The sequence below is a fragment of the Lepus europaeus genome, chromosome 14, assembly GCF_033115175.1.
Source record: "Lepus europaeus isolate LE1 chromosome 14, mLepTim1.pri, whole genome shotgun sequence".
In the NCBI taxonomy this organism is placed as follows: domain Eukaryota; kingdom Metazoa; phylum Chordata; class Mammalia; order Lagomorpha; family Leporidae; genus Lepus; species Lepus europaeus.
In genome coordinates, this window is record NC_084840.1 from 93360183 (window position 1) to 93381800 (window position 21618).

At 43.5% G+C, this 21618-nt stretch overlaps 2 protein-coding genes across 6 annotated transcripts in view; one reads left to right on the forward strand and one right to left on the reverse strand.

Moving 5' to 3' along the window:
• The window catches only part of PDSS1 (decaprenyl diphosphate synthase subunit 1), a 41630-nt gene extending 38009 nt beyond the window's left edge, over positions 1 to 3621 (reverse strand). For 3 of the 4 annotated variants that reach the window (XM_062211162.1, XM_062211163.1, XM_062211166.1), the window contains exon 1: positions 3088 to 3236. In XM_062211162.1, the coding sequence (XP_062067146.1) occupies positions 3088 to 3216 (129 nt within the window). In that variant the 5' untranslated portion in view covers positions 3217 to 3236. Of the gene's footprint in view, positions 1 to 3087; positions 3237 to 3537 lie in introns of those variants that run through there. The other variant, XM_062211164.1, reaches the window with a different exon arrangement.
• Positions 3369 to 21618, forward strand: part of LOC133773643 (protein adenylyltransferase SelO-like) — a 49890-nt gene continuing 31640 nt past the window's right edge. For both annotated transcript variants that reach the window (XM_062211151.1, XM_062211152.1), the window contains exons 1-8: positions 3369 to 3825; positions 9487 to 9605; positions 10488 to 10616; positions 14686 to 14750; positions 14832 to 14888; positions 14979 to 15077; positions 15267 to 15334; positions 18242 to 18329. In XM_062211151.1, the coding sequence (XP_062067135.1) occupies positions 3579 to 3825; positions 9487 to 9605; positions 10488 to 10616; positions 14686 to 14750; positions 14832 to 14888; positions 14979 to 15077; positions 15267 to 15334; positions 18242 to 18329 (872 nt within the window). In that variant the 5' untranslated portion in view covers positions 3369 to 3578. The remainder of the gene's footprint in view (positions 3826 to 9486; positions 9606 to 10487; positions 10617 to 14685; positions 14751 to 14831; positions 14889 to 14978; positions 15078 to 15266; positions 15335 to 18241; positions 18330 to 21618) is intronic.

Consider the following 21618-nt stretch of genomic DNA (forward strand, 5'->3'; position numbering starts at 1 on the left):
AAGAAAAACTAATCTACTTATAATAGTCTTTCAACATGCTTTGACACCACTATCCATTTTATCCTTACAACTACTTGTTTTTTAAAGCTGAGGAACTCAAAGTCCAGGAAAGTCAAGCCTGAAAAACCGGATATGTAAATGTTTACGATCTGTCATAAGGAAAACTATATGCATGATGTGATCTCACTGAAAATGTAGACCTATGTACATAAAACACACAAAGAGAGAGAGCAGGGTTTGGAAGAACAGAAACTAGGGTGTTAAAAGCAGCTAATCTGGAATCAAGAGTGTGGGAGTCTTGTTTCACCCCTCCCCACCCCATCTATTTTCTGATTTTTCTCTAATGAACCAGTATAGCTTTAGACATCTTAAAATGACAATAAATGATGAAGTTTAGCATTACATGGTCATTAAATCAGCAGGAACATTTATGACATCCAGGCAACGACAATGTCCCAGGGAAACAAGTGATAATCCTGCCCTTTGATTCTTAACATCAAAAGACAGCCTATTTCTTTCAGCCTTTGTTGGTAATTAATTCATACAGATTCAATATTTTCTTATACTACTTATAAAAAAGAACATCTTAATGGAAGAGTAATAATTATTCAGTTTAAGATATTATGCTACTCCTCTAACCTGGGGTAAAAGGTTAAATCACACAGCTAATCCATACAAGGTGTTCTTTATCATTAGACAGTAATAGCGGCTGTTAAAATCAAGTTAGTTGGAGGATAGATGCGGTTCAAATCTCAACACTTCCTGGTTGTGTTGTGACATCTTTGTGATAATATCTACTCATGAGAGTAACAGTGTATGCAAAGCTGTGGCTCAGAGCCCAGACACAGCACACAATTAATACAGTATCTTTTGAATCAAGCTTCGCTGTGCTCCGACAGCACCTTAGGGCCATGACTTTTACAAGTGAGGTTGGATAGTCAGGTCTTCAAAGGAAGTTGTGAAATCGGAGTTGCAGCATTAGCTAGCAGTATCAACAAACAACCACCTTTCCTTTCCAGCTTTGTTCCCTATCTTTCCGTTATCCACCCAATCTTGCATCTCATGGCTGTACCTTTTAAAATAAGAGAAAATGCCAGGTAAGAATCGAAGACATATTGACAAGTGGTTTGGAATGATCAAATGCGCACTGATGTTTATCCTGTTAGAAGATATGTTTAACAGATCCCATGAATGGAGAAGTCCACAGCACATGCCACAGGACTTCAAAAACCTCATGAGGACTGGCACTGTGGCTTAGTGGGCTGAGCCTCCGCCTGCGGAGCCGGCATTCCACATGGGCGCTGGTTCCTGTCCTGGCTGCTCCTCTTCTGATCCAGCTCTCTGCTTATGGACTGAGAAAGCTGCAGAAGATGGCCCAAGTGCTTGGACACCTGAACCCTTATGGGAGAACCAGAGGAAACTCCTGGTTCCTGGCTTCACTACGGCCATTTGGAGTGAACCAGCGGGTGGAAGACCTTCTCTGTGTCTCTCGCTCTGTTTGTAATTCTACCTCTCAAATTAATTAAATCTTTAAAAAAATTTACGAAAAACATGTTTTATGGAAACCTATTCATGGATTTCAAGATTTTGGGCACCAAAATAAACTTATCTTTTAATTCTCTTTTTCCACAAACCATTCAAGTTTTCTCTTACAGAAATCGGGAAGTAGCAGAAGTGTGTTGGGCAGCCAATCGTGGCTTAACTATCATTGCTCTTTGTCCCCAAGGACTATTACACGCTGAGAGACTCGAAGGAACTCAAACGCACATGCCTGAAGCACACACGATGCCAGTGTATTACCAGTGCCAAAAATCAGACACATGGGTCAGAAATACGCTGTGCTAGCGACCAGAATCAAGGAGCCAGCAGACACGGACGCCATGCAGCAGCCAAGTGTTCCCTCCAGGAGAACACGTCTCCCCGGTGAGGTTGCTGGGTGGGCACAAACTCAACACAAGTAGAATGAAAATAAAGAATTATCTAGTGCCATCAGACGGAGGACTTTTCGAATGCCTGCCGCTGTGGAACTAGAAAAACCTGAAGTCTGGCCAGGACAATACTGAGGTGGACCCCAACAGAGCTCCCACATGGTCCCCCATCCGCACATTGCTCTTCCTCCTGTCCACTGGCTGAGCTGCCTTATGCATCCGCCTGGACCCAAAGCAGGCATCTATAACCGCTCTCTACACACTCCATCCTGGTAAAGGACGTCTGACCAGCACACAGATTTCAGAAGCCTACCAAACGTGATGGGGACTGGACAGTCCAAAATGAAGGCAAACTTTTAACCAGGAGGTCCTGCAGACACCTGCGGTGTGGCTAAGACGCTCCCGATTTGACAGGGGGACCCTAGGCTCTGCTCAGTTCCCTGAACCCTGAAAATGCAGGGCTCAAAGGACCCCAGAAACGCAGCCAATGACTAAAGTGCAGGGGCAGGTGGGCCCTGGGCTCCAAGGCGGCAGCGGGAGCTCGAGGCATCGCGGACATGGCTGAGATTCTGACTCCAGAAGCCACAGGGCCACTGAGCAGATGACCCCAAGGTGTCTCTCCTTCCGCCACCCGCAGGCCCTTCTCCTTCCAGTGCCCTTGCAGCACCCCAGCCCTGCCTCTTCCCGCGAGACCTTGCCCAGCGATCCCCCAGGCCAGCTGCACCCCTTCTTATCTTGGGGCGCTCAGGTGCACCTTTTGCTCTCGAACTCCAGGGCAGACCCGGCCTCCGGCGCGGCCGGCTCCAGCTCGAAAGGGAACCCCAGCCGATGGCGCCCAGGCTTCACCTGTCCACAGCCCGGGAGGGAATCGGTCCACACCTGCGGAAGCTTCCCCCGGGGGGGCCCGGCGTCTCACCGCGTTCTCCCCCACCCCGGGACCCCGCTCTGCGCCCTGTGCGGGGCGCCCCGCCTCGACGGCACACGCGCGGCTCCGTGTCCCCTCCGCCACGAGCACCCCGCGCCCCGGCTGTCCCACTCGGGGCCGCCCGCGCCCTCGCTCCCGGCGCACGTGCTCCCCGCTCCCATTCATTCCACGGCGCGGCTGTCATTGGCGCCGTGACCTCTGCGGCCACCGCGGGCGGGCGCCTCCCGACCTCACCTGCGCGCGGCCGTCGGCGGTGGCGCGCGGCCCAGGCGGCCCCACGCTGGCGGGGGAGCTGGGCCCGGGGCTCCGCGCTGCGGGTCCCCGGGAGCAGCCACGTAGCCACCGCCACCAGCGAGAGGCCATGGTCCGGCTCTGAAAGTCGCGGCGGGCCGGCAGCCCCGCCTCCGACCGGCGGCCCGCCTCCCGGGACCCGGAACCGGAAACCTGGCACCGGAAGCAGTTGGGCCGGAGGGCCCGCCTCCGCTCGCTCCTCCCGCGGCGGCGCAGGATCGGAGACGAGGCGGCGGCCGGGGACCCGGACCTGTGGGCTTGCTCCGTGCTGACGCGGCCCGGGGAGACTCCAGCGCCGCCTCGCACGGCGCGAGCCCGGGGTCCGGAGCCCTTCCCCGAGCGCCCTGGCGGGTGGGCGAGAGCCATCGCCGCCCCAGTCCTAGCCCCGTGTACCTTTGAGGGGCCCTGTTGACGCTGCGTGGCGAGGCAGAAGTATGGCCCCGAGGCTCGGCTTCCCGGGCCGCTGCCTCGCCCGCAGGCCACGGTTTCCGCGTCTGCTGCTCTGGGGCGTGACCTGCCACGCCGTCGTCCGCGGCCTTTTGCAATCGGTGCTGGAAGGAAGGGCCGGCCTTGCGCCGCTTTCCAGAAACAAGTCAAGCCACGACCCGGGCTATTGTGAAACAGGAGCGAAGTCAGCCCTGGCTCTCGACTTTTGGACTCTCTCCTCTGAGAACCTTCTAGGTAGAGTTGGACGGTCTTGCTCGCATTGGGATCTGGGAGTCCCGCTCCCGGTGTGGAACGCTTGGTCGTGTTGGATCCACTCGGGCCCTGCCTGGGGGTCCCGGAGGCTGCACAGGATCGGCAGCCGAGCGTGGGGGTAGAGGGGCCTTGCTTCCTTGGCTCTGTGGCCACATCCACTCTCGTGCTCACGAAGTCGCAGAAGTCCGTAACAGCACTCGTAGACACGCAGTGGGAGAGGGCCTAAGCAATGGTGATACGGAAGCAAAAGAGACTTGGTCTTAAAAAATTTAATTTTTTTAAAGAAACATTTATTTTTTAATTTTTTTTTAATTTTTATTTTTTGACAGGCAGAGTGGACAGTGAGAGAGAGAGAGACAGAGAGAAAGGTCTTCCTTTTTGCCGTTGGTTCACCCTCCAATGGCCACTGCGGCCGGCGCACCACGCTGATCTGATGGCAGGAGCCAGGTGCTTCTCCTGGTCTCCCATGGGGTGCAGGGCCCAAGCACTTGGGCCATCCTCCACTGCCTTCCCAGGCCATAGCAGAGAGCTGGCCTGGAAGAGGGGCAACCGGGATAGAATCCGGCGCCCCAACCGGGACTAGAACCCGGTGTGCCGGCGCTGCAAGGCGGAGAATTAGCCTGTTAAGCCAGGGTGCCGGCTCAGAAACATTTATTTGAAAGGCAGAGTTACAGAGAGGGAGATTCCACCTGCTGGTTTGCTCCCCCCATGGCCATAAGTGCCAGGGCTGGGCCAGGACACAGCTAGGAGCCTGGAACTCCATCCCAGTCTCCCACATGGGTGACTGAGGTCCAAGTCCCCTCCCCTTAACCCCAAGGGGCCCATGCCCTGCTGCCTCCTAGGTGCATTAGAAAGAAGCTGGTTGGGAAGTGGGGCAGCCACCAGAGAACCTGCCCCCATATGGATGCCTGTGTGGCAGGCAGCGGCTTATTCCCTGTGCCGCAATGCTGGCCACCAAAAAATTATTGTAAGGAAACACACAAATAGTAGCTGTCATTCTCTGATACGAATTTTTCTTCTTAACCATGCTACTTGCACTAAAGAGCATAAGTTGCACATTTTCATATTTACTTTAAAAGTATACTTTTTATTGATTGAAAGCATAATATAAAGACTATTAAAATAAGCTGGTTTTATGGTGTTTTTTCTATCTTGAAGAATAGCATGTAAGAACAGGTGCTTTACAAGTTAAGATGGTTGATACACACTGATTTATCTTGATACAGATAATGTTTATATATTAAGAAACATGCAATACACCAAAGTAAAATGTAGCAATCAACACTGCTACTCTACTTGTGACAATGCTAATATATCATCATCTGCCCCTTTCAGATAAGAAAACAGGTACCAAGGAATGAAGCCACACTGACAAATGTAGCACTACACAATTCCACCAGGCCACTTTAATTTTCATTGCAATTTCCAGATTGCTCCATCAAAGCAAAAACTTTCAGTTTTAAAAAAGATGTTATACGACCAGGCTGACTGGGGAAAGAGGACGAAATTCATTCAGGCTTCCAATACTGTACAGCCAAACTCCTGAGGAACAGTAACCTCCCAACAGGACATGCAGGACTCAAAAGCAGTTCTTTTGACCCAGCTAGACCAAGCATGAACCTGAAAGTTAAAAACAGAGCTGTGCAAGTAACTGCTAAACAACAGACTAATCTTGTGCACAGTATCAGCAACTTCTTTTTTTTTAATTACTGTAGTTATATGAATGAAACAAGTACTGATGGATACAAATGGGCTGTCATTGAGAGCATTTTCAAAGTTGTCATTTCAATTTCAGAGGGTCAGTTACACAGTGAGATGTTTTCTTACTATATTGATAATATTGTTGGAAACATGGTAGGACCAGATTTTACAGCCATGGAAAAATTATAATACTTTATATATTACCATCTCTTGGTTCACAGTACTGTGTAAAACATCTCATCCTGATGTCACCACATTAATGAATTACCAGGCTGTCTAACATCTCTTGAGAGAAGAAGTTCAAATAGTTGTGCTGAAAGATTAGCAGATTTGTGGATTTTATAGTCCTATGCAAAACTGAATTCCAAAGAATTCCTATCACTGAATTTCCTGAGATGTTAAGGAAAGGGTGTCAAATATGCTTTTATCATTTTCTCTGGAGCTTGTAGTATGTGACAGTTGCTTCAAGTGTCATAGGCTGAATATTGGATCCCCTTGAAGCCTTTATTTAAAAAAAAAAAAAAAAGCTTTGATTTAATGAACACAAATTTCATAGGTACAGCTTTAGGAATATAGTGATTCTTCCCCCCTTACCTGCCCTCACCCCCACTCTCGTCCCACTCCTACTCCCTCTCCCATCCCATTCTTCATTGAGATTAGTTTTTAATTAACGAATTAAATTAATTTATATACAGAAGACCAACTCTATACTAAGTAAAGATTTCCACAGTTTGCACCCACACAGACACACAAAGCATAAAGTACTGTTTGAAAACAAGTTTTGCAGTTTATTCTCACAGTACAACACAATAAGGACTTACCCCATTTCATGGGGTTAAGTGCACAGTGAATCCTATTGTTGATTTAACTATTGACACTCTTATTTATGACATCAGTGATGAAGTTTTTTTGTTCACATGACCAATGATCGCTGTATTGACTGGTCAGCTACCTTGCCAAAAATGTACAAGCATCACTACAAAAATCATAATTGCGAAAGAAATATTGTCTGCCCACGCTGTACTTAGATGCTACATCAGAGTGCACTGATGTATGACTTAGTTCCACAGAGACACTATCCTACAAGAGATGAACAAGGGTGATTGGATGTTTCACTCCTAATGCTATTGTCAGGTTTTCTGTTGTAGATGCTGAAGTCATCTGGTTTTTAATGGACTCTCCATTTGCTTTCCCATGAGGCTGCCTGATTCACTACCTCCTTAAAGGAGAAGTGTGATGGGTTAACTCTGGCCCACATTTGCCTGGTTTTATGACTCCAAGCAGGAAGGTAGAAGATTACTCTTATTGCTGTTATAACCACATTTAACTCACCTGGGCATAGGTGGAATAAATTGGAATTAGTCCCAGAAGTTCAGCAAATTGTCCTTATGCCAGCTTTCTCCACTAAATTGGAATATAATTTTTATTATATAGAAAACTCCTTTATAACTGAGTTGCATCTGTGCTTTTTATTCAGTTCCATCGAGATTTACATCTCTTTTTAGGATAACTATTTTAATTATAAATTTTTATATAATTTTAAGTAAAATTTTAAATTTTAATATAAGCAAACTCTCCCATTTCTCTGTAAAAAAAAAAAAAACCTGCTTATTTTCTAGATTTGCACTTTAAATTTGCCTATTTCTTCCAAAAATGTTACTGGATTTTCACCGGAATCCTGGAATATTTATTAAATAACTTGGTGATATATTTTGACAATATAATCTCTATCACAAAACAGATTTTTGTGTTCTTTTAAAAAATAATCCCATTTAATATGCTCTTTAAAAAAAAAAAAAGATTATTTGAAAGGCAGAGTTACAGAGAGGCAGAGACAAAGAGAGGCCTTCCATCTGCTGGTTCACTCCCCGAAAGGCTATACCGGCCTGAGCTGGGCCAATTCAAAGCCAGGAACCAGGAGCTCCCTCCCGGTCTCCCATGTGGATTCAGGGGTCCAAGGACTTGGGCCATCTTCCAGTGCTTTCCCAAGCCACAGCAGAGAGCAGGATTAGAAGTGGAGCAGCTGGGACTCGAACCAGCACCCATATGGGATGCCGGCACTGCAGGCGGCGGCTATCACCCGCTATGGCACAGCACCAGCCCCTGTTCCTTTATAATACACCTCCTCTCCTATTTTTTGCTTTAGTTGCTTTGGATTAGGAAAAAAGATTGAGTTTTAAGAACTGAACATAAGCTGGCGCCGCGGCTCACTAGGCTAATCCCCCGCCTGTGGCACCGGCACACCACGTTCTAGTCCCGGTCTGGGCTTCGGTTCTGTCCCGGTTGCTCCTCTTTCAGTCCAGCTCTCTGCTATGGCCAGGGAGTGCAGTGGAGGATGGCCCAAGTCCTTGGACCCTGCACCCCATGGGAGACCAGGAGGAAGCACCTGGCTCCTGGCTTCGGATCGGCACAGCGCCGGCCGTAGAGGCCATTTGGGGCGTGAACCAAAGAAAGGAAGACCTTTCTGTCTCACTATCTAACTCTGCCTGTCAAAAAACAAACAAACAAAAACTGAACATAAAATAAGAACGAAGTTCTGAGTAAAGCATACTCAAAGCTATCTTTTTCCCTATATTTTTAAAAATAAAATACATATACCTAAATATATGACCTTATAAAATGTGGTTTGTTTCTTTAGAGACAGTTTTTAAACTTTTGCCTTGATACCAGGTATGTATGAAATGTTTTGAAGTTTTTCATGAGATCCAGAGCAGTTATGTACATCTAGTAAACCATGTGTGGCCTGAAGGCATGTGATTAAGATACATTGGTTCCACTGAATTGACTAGGACTATAATGCAACTCACTGTCATTATTAGTCCTGCTTACAAATACGTTGCACATCTGAGCTGTCTCCCATGTGTGAAAATCTTGGTTGACAGGGTATGTGTCTTGTTTTAAGCTTTTTCTATCTCCCATCTTCTTGGACAGTTCCATATGTAAGGGGACTTCAAACAGTTTGAGGAAAAAAATGAATCAAAAGATAAGTTTCTTTTGGCAGAAAAAAATGTTTTAAATCCAGGTATAAGTTTTTTCATAAAATGTATTTTTTGTAAGCTTTTTGAAGACTCCTTGTACAGGTTGAATATCCCTTATCTGAAATGATTGGGAACAAAAGTGTTTTGGATTTGGGGATGTTTGCATGCACCTAAGGAGACTGCTTAAGGATGGGATCCAAGACGAAACATGATGTTCCTTTATGTTTCATATATTATACACATAGCCAGAAGGTAATTTTATACAGTTTTTTTTTTTTTTTTTTTTTGACAGGCAGAGTGGATAGTGAGAGAGAGAGACAGAGACAAAGGTCTTCCTTTTTGCCGTTGGTTCACCCTCCAATGGCTGCTGCGGCCGGCGCATCTCGCTGATCCGAAGCCAGGAGCCGGGTGCTTTTCCTGGTCTCCCTTGCGGGTGCGGGGCCCAAGCACTTGGGCCATCCTCCACTGCATTCCCTGGCCATAGCAGAGAGCTGGCCTGGAAGAGGAGCAACCGGGATAGAATCCGGCGCCCCAACCGGGACTAGAACGCGGTGTGCCGGCGCCGCGAGGCGGAGGATTAGCCTGTTGAGCCGCGGCGCCGGCCGATTCTATACAGCACTTTAATGCACCTGCTTTTTACCGTGACCTGTCACATGAAGTCAGGTATGAAATCTTCCAGTTGGACCATCACATGGATCCTCAAAAATATTTAGATTTTTGGAGCATTTGGGGTTTTAGATTTTTAGATTAAGGATACTCAACCTGTGCTACCTGACTATTGAATTGACAGTGTTGAAAATTATAAAAAAAAAAAAAAAGATTTCCACTAGTCTTCTAAATAATGAAATATGAAGGAAATGCTGATTTAAGTTAATTTTCCTATATTCTTTATAAGGACCATTCATAGTGTATTTGCAATAAATGAAAACATTAAGAATTATTTGGTTTGTTTTGCTTTTATCAGCTGTGTTGCCCGTTGACCCGGTTAAAGAAAATTATGTTCGTAAAGTGAAAAACTGCATTTTTTCAATTGCCTTTCCTACTCCTTTCAAATCAAGAGTACGGCTTGTAGCAGTTTCAAAGGTTAGACTTTGTTTTTTCACACCACAAATACTTAACTCATTAAACCATTTGTCTAAAAATAGATAATTTTTTTAGAGTCCATATTGGTTGTCTTGATAAATGACTGCTCAGAGACTGTCATTGCAACAAATAACTTTTTGATATTTATTCTTGGAACATAGTACTCAGTTGCATCTTAAAGTTATCTTCCAATGAAAATATACATTTACAAAAACAGGAGGGATATGAGTTAAATTCTTATCCTAGATAACTTTTAGAAATGGTTTTTAATAAATTCTAAATTGTGGTGAGATAAAAATAGGATATTTACTTTTTTCTAATTCTTTAAAAGAATTCATACTAGGAAAATATTATTTTGCCATGCACCAAAGTAAATCCATGAAAATATGAGAACATCTACTAGAATTACCCTCACGTAGCAAAAATGATCATAGACTGTATGGTACAAATTTTAGAAAAAAAATGTATCCTTGGAAGAGCTTTATTATTTAAAGTTTTTATTGTATTTGAGAGGGAGAAAGGGGCAGAGAGAGGTCTCTCTCTTCCACGGTTGTCTCCCTAAATGCTTGCAACAGCTTGCCAACTGGGGCTGAAGAGAACCCGGGAGCTGGGAACTCAATCCAGGCTCCTGTGTGGGTGGCAGGAGCTCAGTCATGCTGCCTCAACCTCTGCTTCCCAGGATCTGCACCAGCAGGAAGCTGAAGTTAGGAGCGGAGCGAAAGATTGAAATGAGGCACTGTAGTGTGGGATGTGGACATCTTAACCACTAGCTGAAAGGCCCACCCAGTTTATTCTTTTAATTGTCTTTCATTAGATCCCTTTCCTTGAGCATTTTTAAACAATTACTTAAGTATGTAATAAGATTTTTTTTTCCTGCCTCAGAAAGTTCTAGAAGATATTTTGGACCTTGATTTATCTGTCTCAGAAAGAGATGAATTTATCCAGCTTGTAAGTGGTGAAAAGATCCCGTTTGGATCGATTCCATTGGCTCATCGATATGGTGGCCACCAGGTAAGAGGAGCAAGACATCACTTCTCTTACACAAATCAAAACATTTGATGGAAATACTGTCCTGTTAATTATTTTTGCATTAATTTCTGTAGTTAGTATATTGAAACTTCAAGATGTTTCTAAAAGACTGTGTCAATGTAAGATACGTTTAGATTAGTGATTTCTTGCTGTGATGAAGCTACGGTTTAAACTTTTTTTTTTTTTTTATTTGACAGGTAGAGATATAGACAGTAAGAGAGACAGACAGGTCTTCCTTCTGCTGGTTCACTCCCCAAATGGCCGCCATGGCCAGCGCTGCACCAATCTGAAGCTGGGAGCCAGGTGCTTCTTCCTGGTCTCCCATGCAGGTGCAGGGGCCCCAGCACTTGGACCATCCTCCACTGCCCTCCCGGGGCCACAGCAGAGAGTTGGACAGGAAGAGGAGCAGCCGGGACTAGAACCCGGCACCCATATGGGATGCCGGTGGTGCGGGCAGCGGATTAACCAAGTGAGCCATGGCGCCGGCCCCCAGTTTAAACTTATTTAAAAAACTGAAAACTGGAACAGACAGATGTAAAATTTCTGTGAATTATTGCCAGAGAACTCATTTCAATGTAGTTTTAGCAGGAGACCTAGGCAAAATCAGTAGCACAATGTGTCAATATAAAAGCCTCAGAGTTCTGGACAAACGGGTTCTAGTCTTGCCAGGAAAGCTGTAGAGCTGGCAGAAAGGATTCCTTGGGAGTGTTAGTAATACTGGAGCAGTCAGGAAGCAATTATGGCACATTCTAGAATTAAAGCAAGATGTTGAAATAAGTTCAGAGAATGGTATCTGATTAATAGTAAACAATGGAACATTGGATTAACTGTTGAAATTTCTCTGACTTTTCTGTCAGTTTCTGTAATTTAACACTCATTTATTTTGGGGCTATTCTGTTAAGTGCTAGTTTACTCAGGAATAATTTTTAGGACAAGTGAGAGCACTTCAGAAGATTTATAGAAAAATAGAATGAAAAGATAAGTTTATTTTGGAGCAAAAATTTTGAAATCTGTATATGAGGGGTCTTCAAAAAGTTCATGGAAAAATGCATATTATGACAAATGATAAATGTTTAAGGGGATATGCTAGTTACTCTGATTGGATCATTGCACAGTGTATACAAGTTTCAAATCATCATGTTGCAGCTCATGAACAGATCTGTATAATTATGTATCAGTCAAAAGTAAGTAAAAACTGCATGCATTTCAACATTTTTTGCAGCAAAATAAATGTATTTTTTAATTCCATGGTTCCATAAACTTTTTGAAGTAGCCTCAAAGGAATAAGGTTGGTGTAGGGTTTACACTAGGAGATTAAAAGTGCTCATCTGTTGGCTGTTATAATAATTATTATAGCTTCAGGGTCTGTTGTGCTGGGTTGGTAAATTCCTTTCTTCTTCAAAGTCCTGTAGGCTAAGTAGTAAATTAATACAGACCATTAGAATGGAAAAGGACTTTGTCATGTATGACAAACTTCACCCTCAGTTTCTTTCTTTTTTTTTTTTTTTTTTTTTTTTTGACAGGCAGAGTGGACAGTGAGAGAGAGACAGAGAGAAAGGTCTTTGTTTTGCCATTGCTTCACCCTCCAATGGCCGCCGCGGTAGGCGCACTGCAGCCGGCGCACCGCGCTGATCCGATGGCAGGAGCCAGGTGCTTATCCTGGTCTCCCATGGGGTGCAGGGCCCAAGCACTTGGGCCATCCTCCACTGCACTCCCTGGCCACAGCAGAGAGCTGGCCTGGAAGAGGGGCAACCGGGACAGGATTGGTGCCCTGACCGGGACTAGAACCCGGTGTGCCAGCGCCGCAAGGCGGAGGATTAGCCTAGTGAGCCGCGGCGCCGGCGTACCCTCAGTTTCTTGATCTATAGTGTGAGAGGGTTGACATAGATCATTCCAGAAGTTACGAGAAGTACCATGGCAAAGAGATCTGCTCTTGTTATTTCATACACCAGTTCCGAAACAGGGTTTTGTGGTTTTGTTTTTAAGGAAAACTATTAACTGTATTTCTCTGAAACTTCTGAAGGAAATGATCCTTATGGTCCTTTGTAGTACCAAATCCAGGGATTTATGCTTCAAAAGCAATCTCACATATGAGTTAAGTTTAAACATTTTATGCCAGTGGTCACATGTGCTGTTTAAGTACAAATATAACCCTGAAGCCCTGCAGAGAGTTGTTGTTTTTTCAGTATAGCAAGTTAGGTTAAAGCTTTTTTTTTTTCTTAAGATTTTATTTATTTATTTAGTGAGAGGTAGAGTTACAGACAGTGAGAGGGAGAGACAGAGAAAAAGGTCTTCCGTCCTCTGCTTCACTCCCCAAATGGCTGCCTTGGCCAGAGTTGAGCCAACCCCAAGCTGGGAGCCAGGAGCTTCTTCTAGGTCTCCCACATAGATGTAGTGGCCCAAGTGCTTGGGCCATCTTCCACTGCTTTCCCAGGCCATAGCAGAGAGCTGGACTGGAAGAGGAGCAGCCGGGACTAGAACCGGCACCCATATGGGATGCCTGTGCCAAGACAGAGGATTAACTGCTGCACCACAGTGCTGGCCCCTAAGTTAAAGCTTTTTGTCAATTCTACATTCATGCCTTGCTTCTTCCTGATCTGAAATTATGTTATAAATATTTTTTTTAAAAAGGAGATGTTTGAAATTTCATGATTACAGTGTTGTCTATGATTTCTCTTTTTTTAAAGGAGACTTTAGCTTCTGGATTTCCCTCCCAACTCTGAATTGCCATTCTTTCTCCTTCCTTTTCATAGTGTGGGATATACTTAGAGTATTGTCAACTTTAGAAATTTCTAAACTATTCTGACTATACTTGGGCTCTTCTAGCTATTCTATTGCTAAAATTAATTAGTGACATATATTCCTGGTTAAGATGAAAAATTAAAATACTAGATAGATATTTTTCAATTTCATGTTTATTCTAGAACTTCAGACATCATTTAAATATTCCACAACTGTTTACGGAAATCCCCGCATGTGCCAGGAACTGTACTGGTGAATGAGACCTATCCCCTTGCCTCAAATTTCTAATGCCCTAGGGAAGGTGGTAGATGAATAAATGAATTCCAAGAACATCACGATTGTGAAAGAAGCAGATATGAGGGCTAAGGGAGCTTCAGGACCACCTTCCTACTCCTGGAATATCAGAGACACCATTCTGGTGGAGCAGCATCTACGCTGGGAATGGAGCGATGTCTGAGTTCGGCAAGTGCTTGTTGACAATAAGAATGATCACCAATTTGGGGCACTTGGTAGATGTCAGACATAGCATTCCTATAAGTACTTCAAAAAGTTCATGGAAAGTGGAATTAAAAGACCAGTTTGTTTTTGTTCAAAAATTTTTTGAAAGCCACCTGCAGTTTTTCATAATACACATTTTCCATGAACTTTTTGAGGTCCTCTTATAGTTAAGGCAAACTTTATACTTATAAATTGTTTTTAGTTCACATTATTTAATTAAATAGATCAATTTTGTGTTCTATTGTTCTACACCTAACATGCTTGAACTCAGCTGTAAGATGAATTATGTTTTAAATTTGATTTTCATTTTTATTCCAGTTGTTGATTATTATAATCTTGAAAATATAATACTATTTTCTTAATTTTGACAAAATGACTCTGGCTATAAAAATCACTACAAAATCGGCCGGCGCCGTGGCTCAACAGGCTAATCCTCCGCCTTGCGGCGCGGGCACACCGAGTTCTAGTCCCAGTCGGGGCACCGATCCTGTCCTGGTGGTTGCCCCTCTTCCAGGCCAGCTCTCTGCTGTGGCCCGGGAGTGCAGTGGAGGATGGCCCAAGTGCTTGGGCCCTGCACCCCATGGGAGACCAGGAAAAGCACCTGGCTCCTGGCTTCGGATCAGCGCGGTGCGCGGGCTGCAGTGCGCCAGCCGTGGCGGCCATTGGAGGGTGAACCAACGGCAAAAAGGAAGACCTTTCTCTCTGTCTCTCTCTCTCACTGTCCACTCTGCCTGTCAAAAATTAAAAAAAAAAATTACTACAAAATCTATAAACATTAATAAATGTGGATGATTTTCCTTTTTGTCTTTAGTTTGGGATATGGGCTGATCAGCTTGGGGATGGAAGAGCCCACCTTCTTGGAATTTATTTGAACAGGTATCATATGTTTTCTTGTGTAAGAGATTTTCTTCTAAATATTAACCTGAATCTGCTAATATGTAGATTTTTTTTTTCAAGGCGGGGTGAAAAATGGGAGCTCCAGTTAAAAGGCTCAGGAAAGACACCATACTCTAGGTACAATTTGGTGATTTTTTTTAAAGTAATTCAAGTAACAATTGATGCTTAATTAACATATGAAAATATTTTGCATTTTGTTTCCTGCAGAAATGGTGATGGCAGGGCAGTACTTCGGTCCTCAGTGAGAGAATTTCTGTGCAGTGAGGCCATGCACTACCTTGGGATTCCAACAAGCAGGGCTGCAAGGTAATTCCTCTTTTGTCCAAACTGTGCTTTAGGACTGCCTCGGGTTATATGCATAAATGAGTCAGGAAATGAAGCAGATAAATCTCTGATAGCGTGATTTCTTATAGTCTCTTACCACTTCAGGTATTTATGGATGGCTTGACAGCAACTGAAACATAACCTTAACTGTTGGATTCTCTCACCTTCCAGTCTGGTTGTGAGTGACGACGATGTGTGGCGAGATCAGTTCTACAACGGAAATATTACGAAAGAACGAGGTAACAGCTGTTGTAACAAAATACCTGACTTTAGGCCATTTACCAAAAGCAGAAATGTGTTTCTCACCATCTGGAGGCTGGGGAGTTCAAGATTCCATTGCCAGCAGATAGGATGTGCGGTAAGGGCCGCATTCCTGGTCGGTAGATAGAGCCTTCTTGCTGCACCCTCTCCTGGCAGAAGAAGGCTTTCTCTTGGGCTGTTTCCTGGGGGTGTGGATCTCACTCATAGGGGCTGAACCCTCAGGACTTAATCTCCTTCCACAGGGCCCCGCCTTCTCACCTACCCTTTACTGCTAGGTCCTAATGTATGAGTGTGGGAGTAACACACAAACTTTCAGACCCTAGCAATATGTTTTCCCCAGTTATTAAATAATCATTTTATTTTAATCTTCTTTTTGTACTTTAAATTTTGAAAATTGACACATAATATTTGTGTGCATTTAAGAGGTATAGTATGAAAATCCAATGCACGTATATGACATGTAATAATAAAATCACGATAGTTAGCATTTCCATCTCGTCAAACATTTGTCATCTCTAAGTGTTTTTCTAAGATTCATAACCACTAGTCCTCCAGAAGTATTCACACTTAAAAGAATGAAGGGTTATATTTACTTTTATGATATCTTTCTCTGCTTGAATTTCCTCTGGATATAGTGGTTCGTGACCCTGTAACAACTATTCAAGTCTTTTTTGTTTGTGGTGATTGATAAGAAATTCCAACTGTAGAACGGGAATATTGTTATGTGACTGATACAACACTACTCACATTTGTGGCTGTGATATGTATATTTATATCCTTCAGTGAGTGTGTATATGTGTGTGAGTGTGTGTGTTTATATATATACATATATATGTTTTCATGTGTGTATGTCTGATGTTGTTTATCTTAATTCTGATCCATGATCTTCCTGGTTTCAAATGGCCCCAAATAGTTTTCTGATTAGACCATCAAAATTTCCCCACTTAAGTCTTCACATGTATTCATATGCAGATACTTGGATTGTTCTTATACTCTGGCATTTGTGCAGTGGTAAAACAAGAATACTGCTGGGCCAGACAAATAAAATATGTGAAGGCTAGAACTGGCTTTGTGGCTTGGGTGAGTCACTAAACATTCTGGACTTCAGTTTCTCCATCTAGAATGAGGAGATTGGCCTCCAGTGGTAACATTCAGTGATGTAATGACTATTTATAAGGTAAAATATTTAGAATAATTTATTGAGCTATTACATATTTTTATTGTTGGACAAAAAAAGGGCAGGAAAAATAAATTTTCTGGTGAGCATGGTGAATAAGTCCTGACTTTATGGATAATTCATCCAACCCAGACAAAACTCTTTGACCTTTCTCTATGACTACCATTGGGACCAACTGCAGGAGATCCAGGAATAAGAAGTATGTCATAGTCCCAGGTCTTAAGAAATCACAATCATTGTAGAGATAAGACCCAAACACATGGAACAAGTAAGCAGTCAAAGATCAGAGGTCGGTAAAATGGGATCAGTTTAGCTTTATGGAGGAAGTGGGGATCGGTATTGAGCGTGAGGTTAGGTAGGATCCCAAGACAGGGAGACAGGGCAGTGAGGTACATGGACAAGGAGAAGCTGGCACAAAGGCCCAGGGGTGGCAGTGCCTGTGGTGGTCTGTTGAAGAGCAGCACCCACAGAGCAGGGGCTTTCATCACCCTGAGACAGACTTCATCTTGTCATCTAAACACATGCCAGGACAGAATTTGTGGAAGGTGGACGTGTGAATTCTGTTTGTCCATTGTATCACTAATGTCTATAACCAAAACAGAAGGCAGTAGAAGGCTGCAGGCAAAATGCGTGGATTCATTTTATTTCTTGTCTATTCCTATGTTAGAACATGAACAAACATCTCTTTACTATGTTAACTTTCTTTTTTGGGGGAAGATTTATTTATTTATGTATTTTTTTTAAAGATTTATTTATTTACTTGAAAGTCAGAGTTACACAGAGAAGGAGAGACAGAGAGAGACAAAGAGGTCTTCCATCCACTGGTTCACTCCCCAAGTGGCTGTGATGGCCAGAGCCACACCAATCCGAAGCCAGAAGCCAGGAGCTTCTTCTGGGTCTCCCACACGGGTGCCGGGGTCCTTCCCTGGCCATAGCAGAAAGCTGCAATGGAAGTGGAGCAACCAGGACTCGAACTGGCACCCATGAGGGTTGCTGACACTGCAGGTGGCAGCTTTACCCACTAAGCCACAGCACCAGTCCCTGGAAGATTTATTTATTTATTTGAAAGGCAGAGTTACAAAGAGAGAAGGGGAGAGAGAGAGACAGATCTGCTGTCTGCTGGTGCACTCCCCAAATGGCTACAATAGCTAGGACTGGGCCAGGCTGAAACCAAGAGCCTGGAACTTCCATCCAGGTCCCCCACGTGGGTGGGAGTGGCCCAAGTACTTGAGCCATCCTCCACTGCTTTCCCAGGTGCACCAGCAGGGAGCTAAACCCAAATGTGTGTCCAAGGTGGTGGCCCAACCTCCTGAACCACAAAGCCGGCCCCTTATGCTTATTTTCAATTAAGTACCAAAACTGAAAGCATTTATAAGGGACTATGTAAAATAAATAATTCATGAATTTTCCCTCTTTTAGGATAAGGTCCAGGGAAAAGTCACAAGTGATGATCCTAGGGAACTTGAAGCATAGACCCTAACAGCCTCTCACACTTCAGCTCGATCAGGGCATTGCTGTTTCCAAAAGCATTGAGGCTGTGAGCATTCTGAGTCAGGCTTAAAGCCAGGGAGAAAAGTGTCTGATCCTACATGGGGTATAAATGTATTGTGATCAATTCAATGAATGGTTTTTTTTTAATTAAAACAAATTCATTTTTATGCACATTTTTTAAAGTAGTATTACACTAAAATAAATGTTTCTTTTGAAGGTGCAGTAGTGCTGCGGGCTGCAAAGTCATGGTTTAGAATTGGATCGTTAGAAATTTTGGCTCACTATGGTGAACTGGATTTACTGAGGTTTGAAAATTATATTTTTTAAAGCTGTGAAAGTGGTGTTTTTCTCAGCTTTATTCAGCTAGAATGGACATACAAAAATCATACATTTAAGGTGTACAGTGTTATGTTTTGGTGTATGTACATATTATAAAATGATTACTACAGTCAACCTAATTAATTATATTAATCACCTCATTTTTTAAAATTTGTAATGAGAGCACTTAAGATCTGCCCCTTAGCAAATTTCAAATGTAAAATACACTGTTGTTAACTACAGTCTGTACGCTAGGTCTCCAGGACGGATCTAATACTTTGTAAATATCTTTCCATTCCTTTCACCACTGCCCCCAGCTACTGTGAACCACTATTCTGCTTTCTGATTTTATAAGATACTATTTTAGGTTCTACGTATAAGTAGGATCACGGGGTATTTGCCTTTCTGTGCTTGGCATCATATCCTCCAAATTCGGCCGGCGCCGTGGCTTAACAGGCTAATCCTCCGCCTTGTGGCGCCGGCACACCGGGTTCTAGTCCCGGCTGGGGCGCCGGATTCTATCCCGGTTGCCCCTCTTCCAGGCCAGCTCTCTGCTATGGTCCGGGAAGGCAGTGGAGGATGGCCCAAGTCCTTGACCCTGCACCCGCATGGGAGACCAGGAGAAGCACCTGGCTCCTGGCTTCGGATCAGCACGATGAGCCGTGGCGGCCATTGGAGGGTGAACCAACGGCAAAGGAAGACCTTTCCTCTCTGTCTCTCTCTCTCACTGTCCACTCTGCCTGTCAAAAAAAAAAAAAAATTCATATCCTCCAAATTCATCCATGTTGTTGCAAATGACAAGGTTGCCTTCTTTTTTAAAGCTGAATCTTGTTTTTGTTTCAAAAGTTTTTGCACCAAAATAAACTTATCTTTTAATTCCATTTTTACGAACTTTTAAAACTTATATCATTTTACTTCTTTATTTTGACTATTATAAATATGATCAATATATTTTGCATGTTCATTTCTTAGATTTCTAGTAAAGGAAAAAAATTATAATGTCCTAACAATGTGTATATCTAATTTTATAATAATTATGTATACACACAATAATTATATATATGTATATATATATAATTTCTAAAGCATATTTTGTTTTGTTTATTCTTTTTAAATTAACAATAATTGAACATATTTATGGGCTATATTTTGGCATTTCATATATACATGCAATGTATACTGATCAAGTTGGGGTAGTCAACTTTTCTTCTTCTCTCTCTTTTTTTTTTTAAAGATTTATTTATTTATTTGAAAGTCAGAGTTACACAGAGAGAGCAGAGGCAGAGAGAGAGACAGAGAGAGGTCTTCCATCTGATGGTTCACTCCCCAATTAGCCATATTGGCTGGAACTGCACTGATCCGAAGCCAGGAGCCAGAGCTTCCTCTGGGTCTCCCACGTGGGTGCAGGGGCCCAAGGACTTGGGCCATCTTCTACTGCTTCCCCAGGCCATAGCAGAGAGCTAGATCGGAAGTGGAGCAACCGGGTCTCGAACTTGTGACCATATGGTATGCTTGCGCTTCAGGCCAGGGTGTTAATCCGCTGCACCACGGTGCAGGCCCCCTTACTCCTCTTCTCTAACATTATGTTATGCAGGCTTGGTGCTTGCTTCTTTCTTATATTTGCTCCAAAAAATGAGTACTAGGTTATTGTGAAATGTAGTCTCCTTACTGTGCCATGTAACACTAGGAACTTACTCCTTTGATCAAACTCTGATTTAATACTCCAAATTCCCACCATGCCCCCATACCACTCCCAGCCCTTAGTCACCACCATTGTGTATTCAGATTATTTTTTAGCTTCCATATTGAGGGAGTACACATATAATTTGTCTTTCTGCGTTTGACTTATTTCACTTAATATGATGTTCTCCATTTCCATCTGTTTTGCAGCAAATGATGGAATTTCATTCTTCTTTATCGCTGAATAATACTCTTTTGTGTGTATATATCTCTGTATACATATATCTCACATTTTCTTTTTTTTAAAAAAGAGAAAGTAGATTTTATGTAAAAGGCAGAAGAATCAAAAGGTAATTATAAAATGATAAAAGAGACAATTCTGCAAGAATATGTAATAATTATAAACATATTCAACTAATTTTAGAAAACCTAAATATATTAAGCAAACACTGAGTGAATTAAAACAAAAAATAGATACCAATACTTTAGTTGTAAGATATTTTAACATTCTATTCCCAATAGTGGGTAGAATATTCAGACAGAAAATCCATGAGGAGACAGTGAACTTGGACGACACTATAGAATAAACGGAACTATCAGACTTAAGAGTAGGAACAAGGCAAGGATACCCATTGCTACCACTTCCATACTCAGCATCACACTAGAAGTTTACTCAGAGAAATTAAAAAAAGGGAAAAAATAAAAGGCTTCCAAATTTGAAAGTAAAAAGTAAGATTTCATCTATTTGTGTGATGTGGTTTTTTTTTTTTTTTTTTTTGACAGGCAGAGTGGACAGTGAGAGAGACAGAGAGAAAGGTCTTCCTTTTGCCGTTGGTTCACCCTCCAATGGCCGCTGCGGCCGGCGCACCGCGCTGATCCAAAGGCAGGAGCCAGGTGCTTCTCCTGGTCTCCCATGGGGTGCAGGGCCCAAGCACTTGGGCCATCCTCCACTGCACTCCCGGGCCACAGCAGAGAGCTGGACAGGAAGAGGGGCAACTGGGACAGAATCCGGCGCCCCGACCGGGACTAGAACCCGTTGTGCCCACGCCGCTAGGTGGAGGATTAGCCTGTTGAGCCACGACGCCGGCTGTGACGTGCTTTCATACAAAGAAACCACAAATACAAAACAACCAAGCAAACCAAATCCATTAAAACTAAAACACAATCAGTAAAGCCATAGCATACAAAATGAACATATGAAAAGCAGATGCGGTTCTGAAGACTAGAACGAACTATTAGGAATGGAAATTTATGGAGGAGAGAGGGAGAAAGCATCACCCTTTGCTCAGAACTGCATATATAAACTATGTGAAATCTGTTCTCCCACATAATAAAAAGTAAACATTAGAATATCAAAAAAGAGGCCCACGCCATGGCTCAACAGGCTAATCCTCCGCCTTGCAGCGCTGGCACACCGGGTTCTAGTCCCGGTTGGGGTGCCAGATTCTATCCCGGTTGCCCCTCTTCCAGGCCAGCTCTCTGCTATGGCCCTGGAAGGCAGTGGAGGATGGCCCAAGTGCTTGGGCCCTGCACCCGCATGGGAGACCAGGAGAAGCACCTGGCTCCTGGCTTCGGATCAGTGCGGTGCGCTGGCCG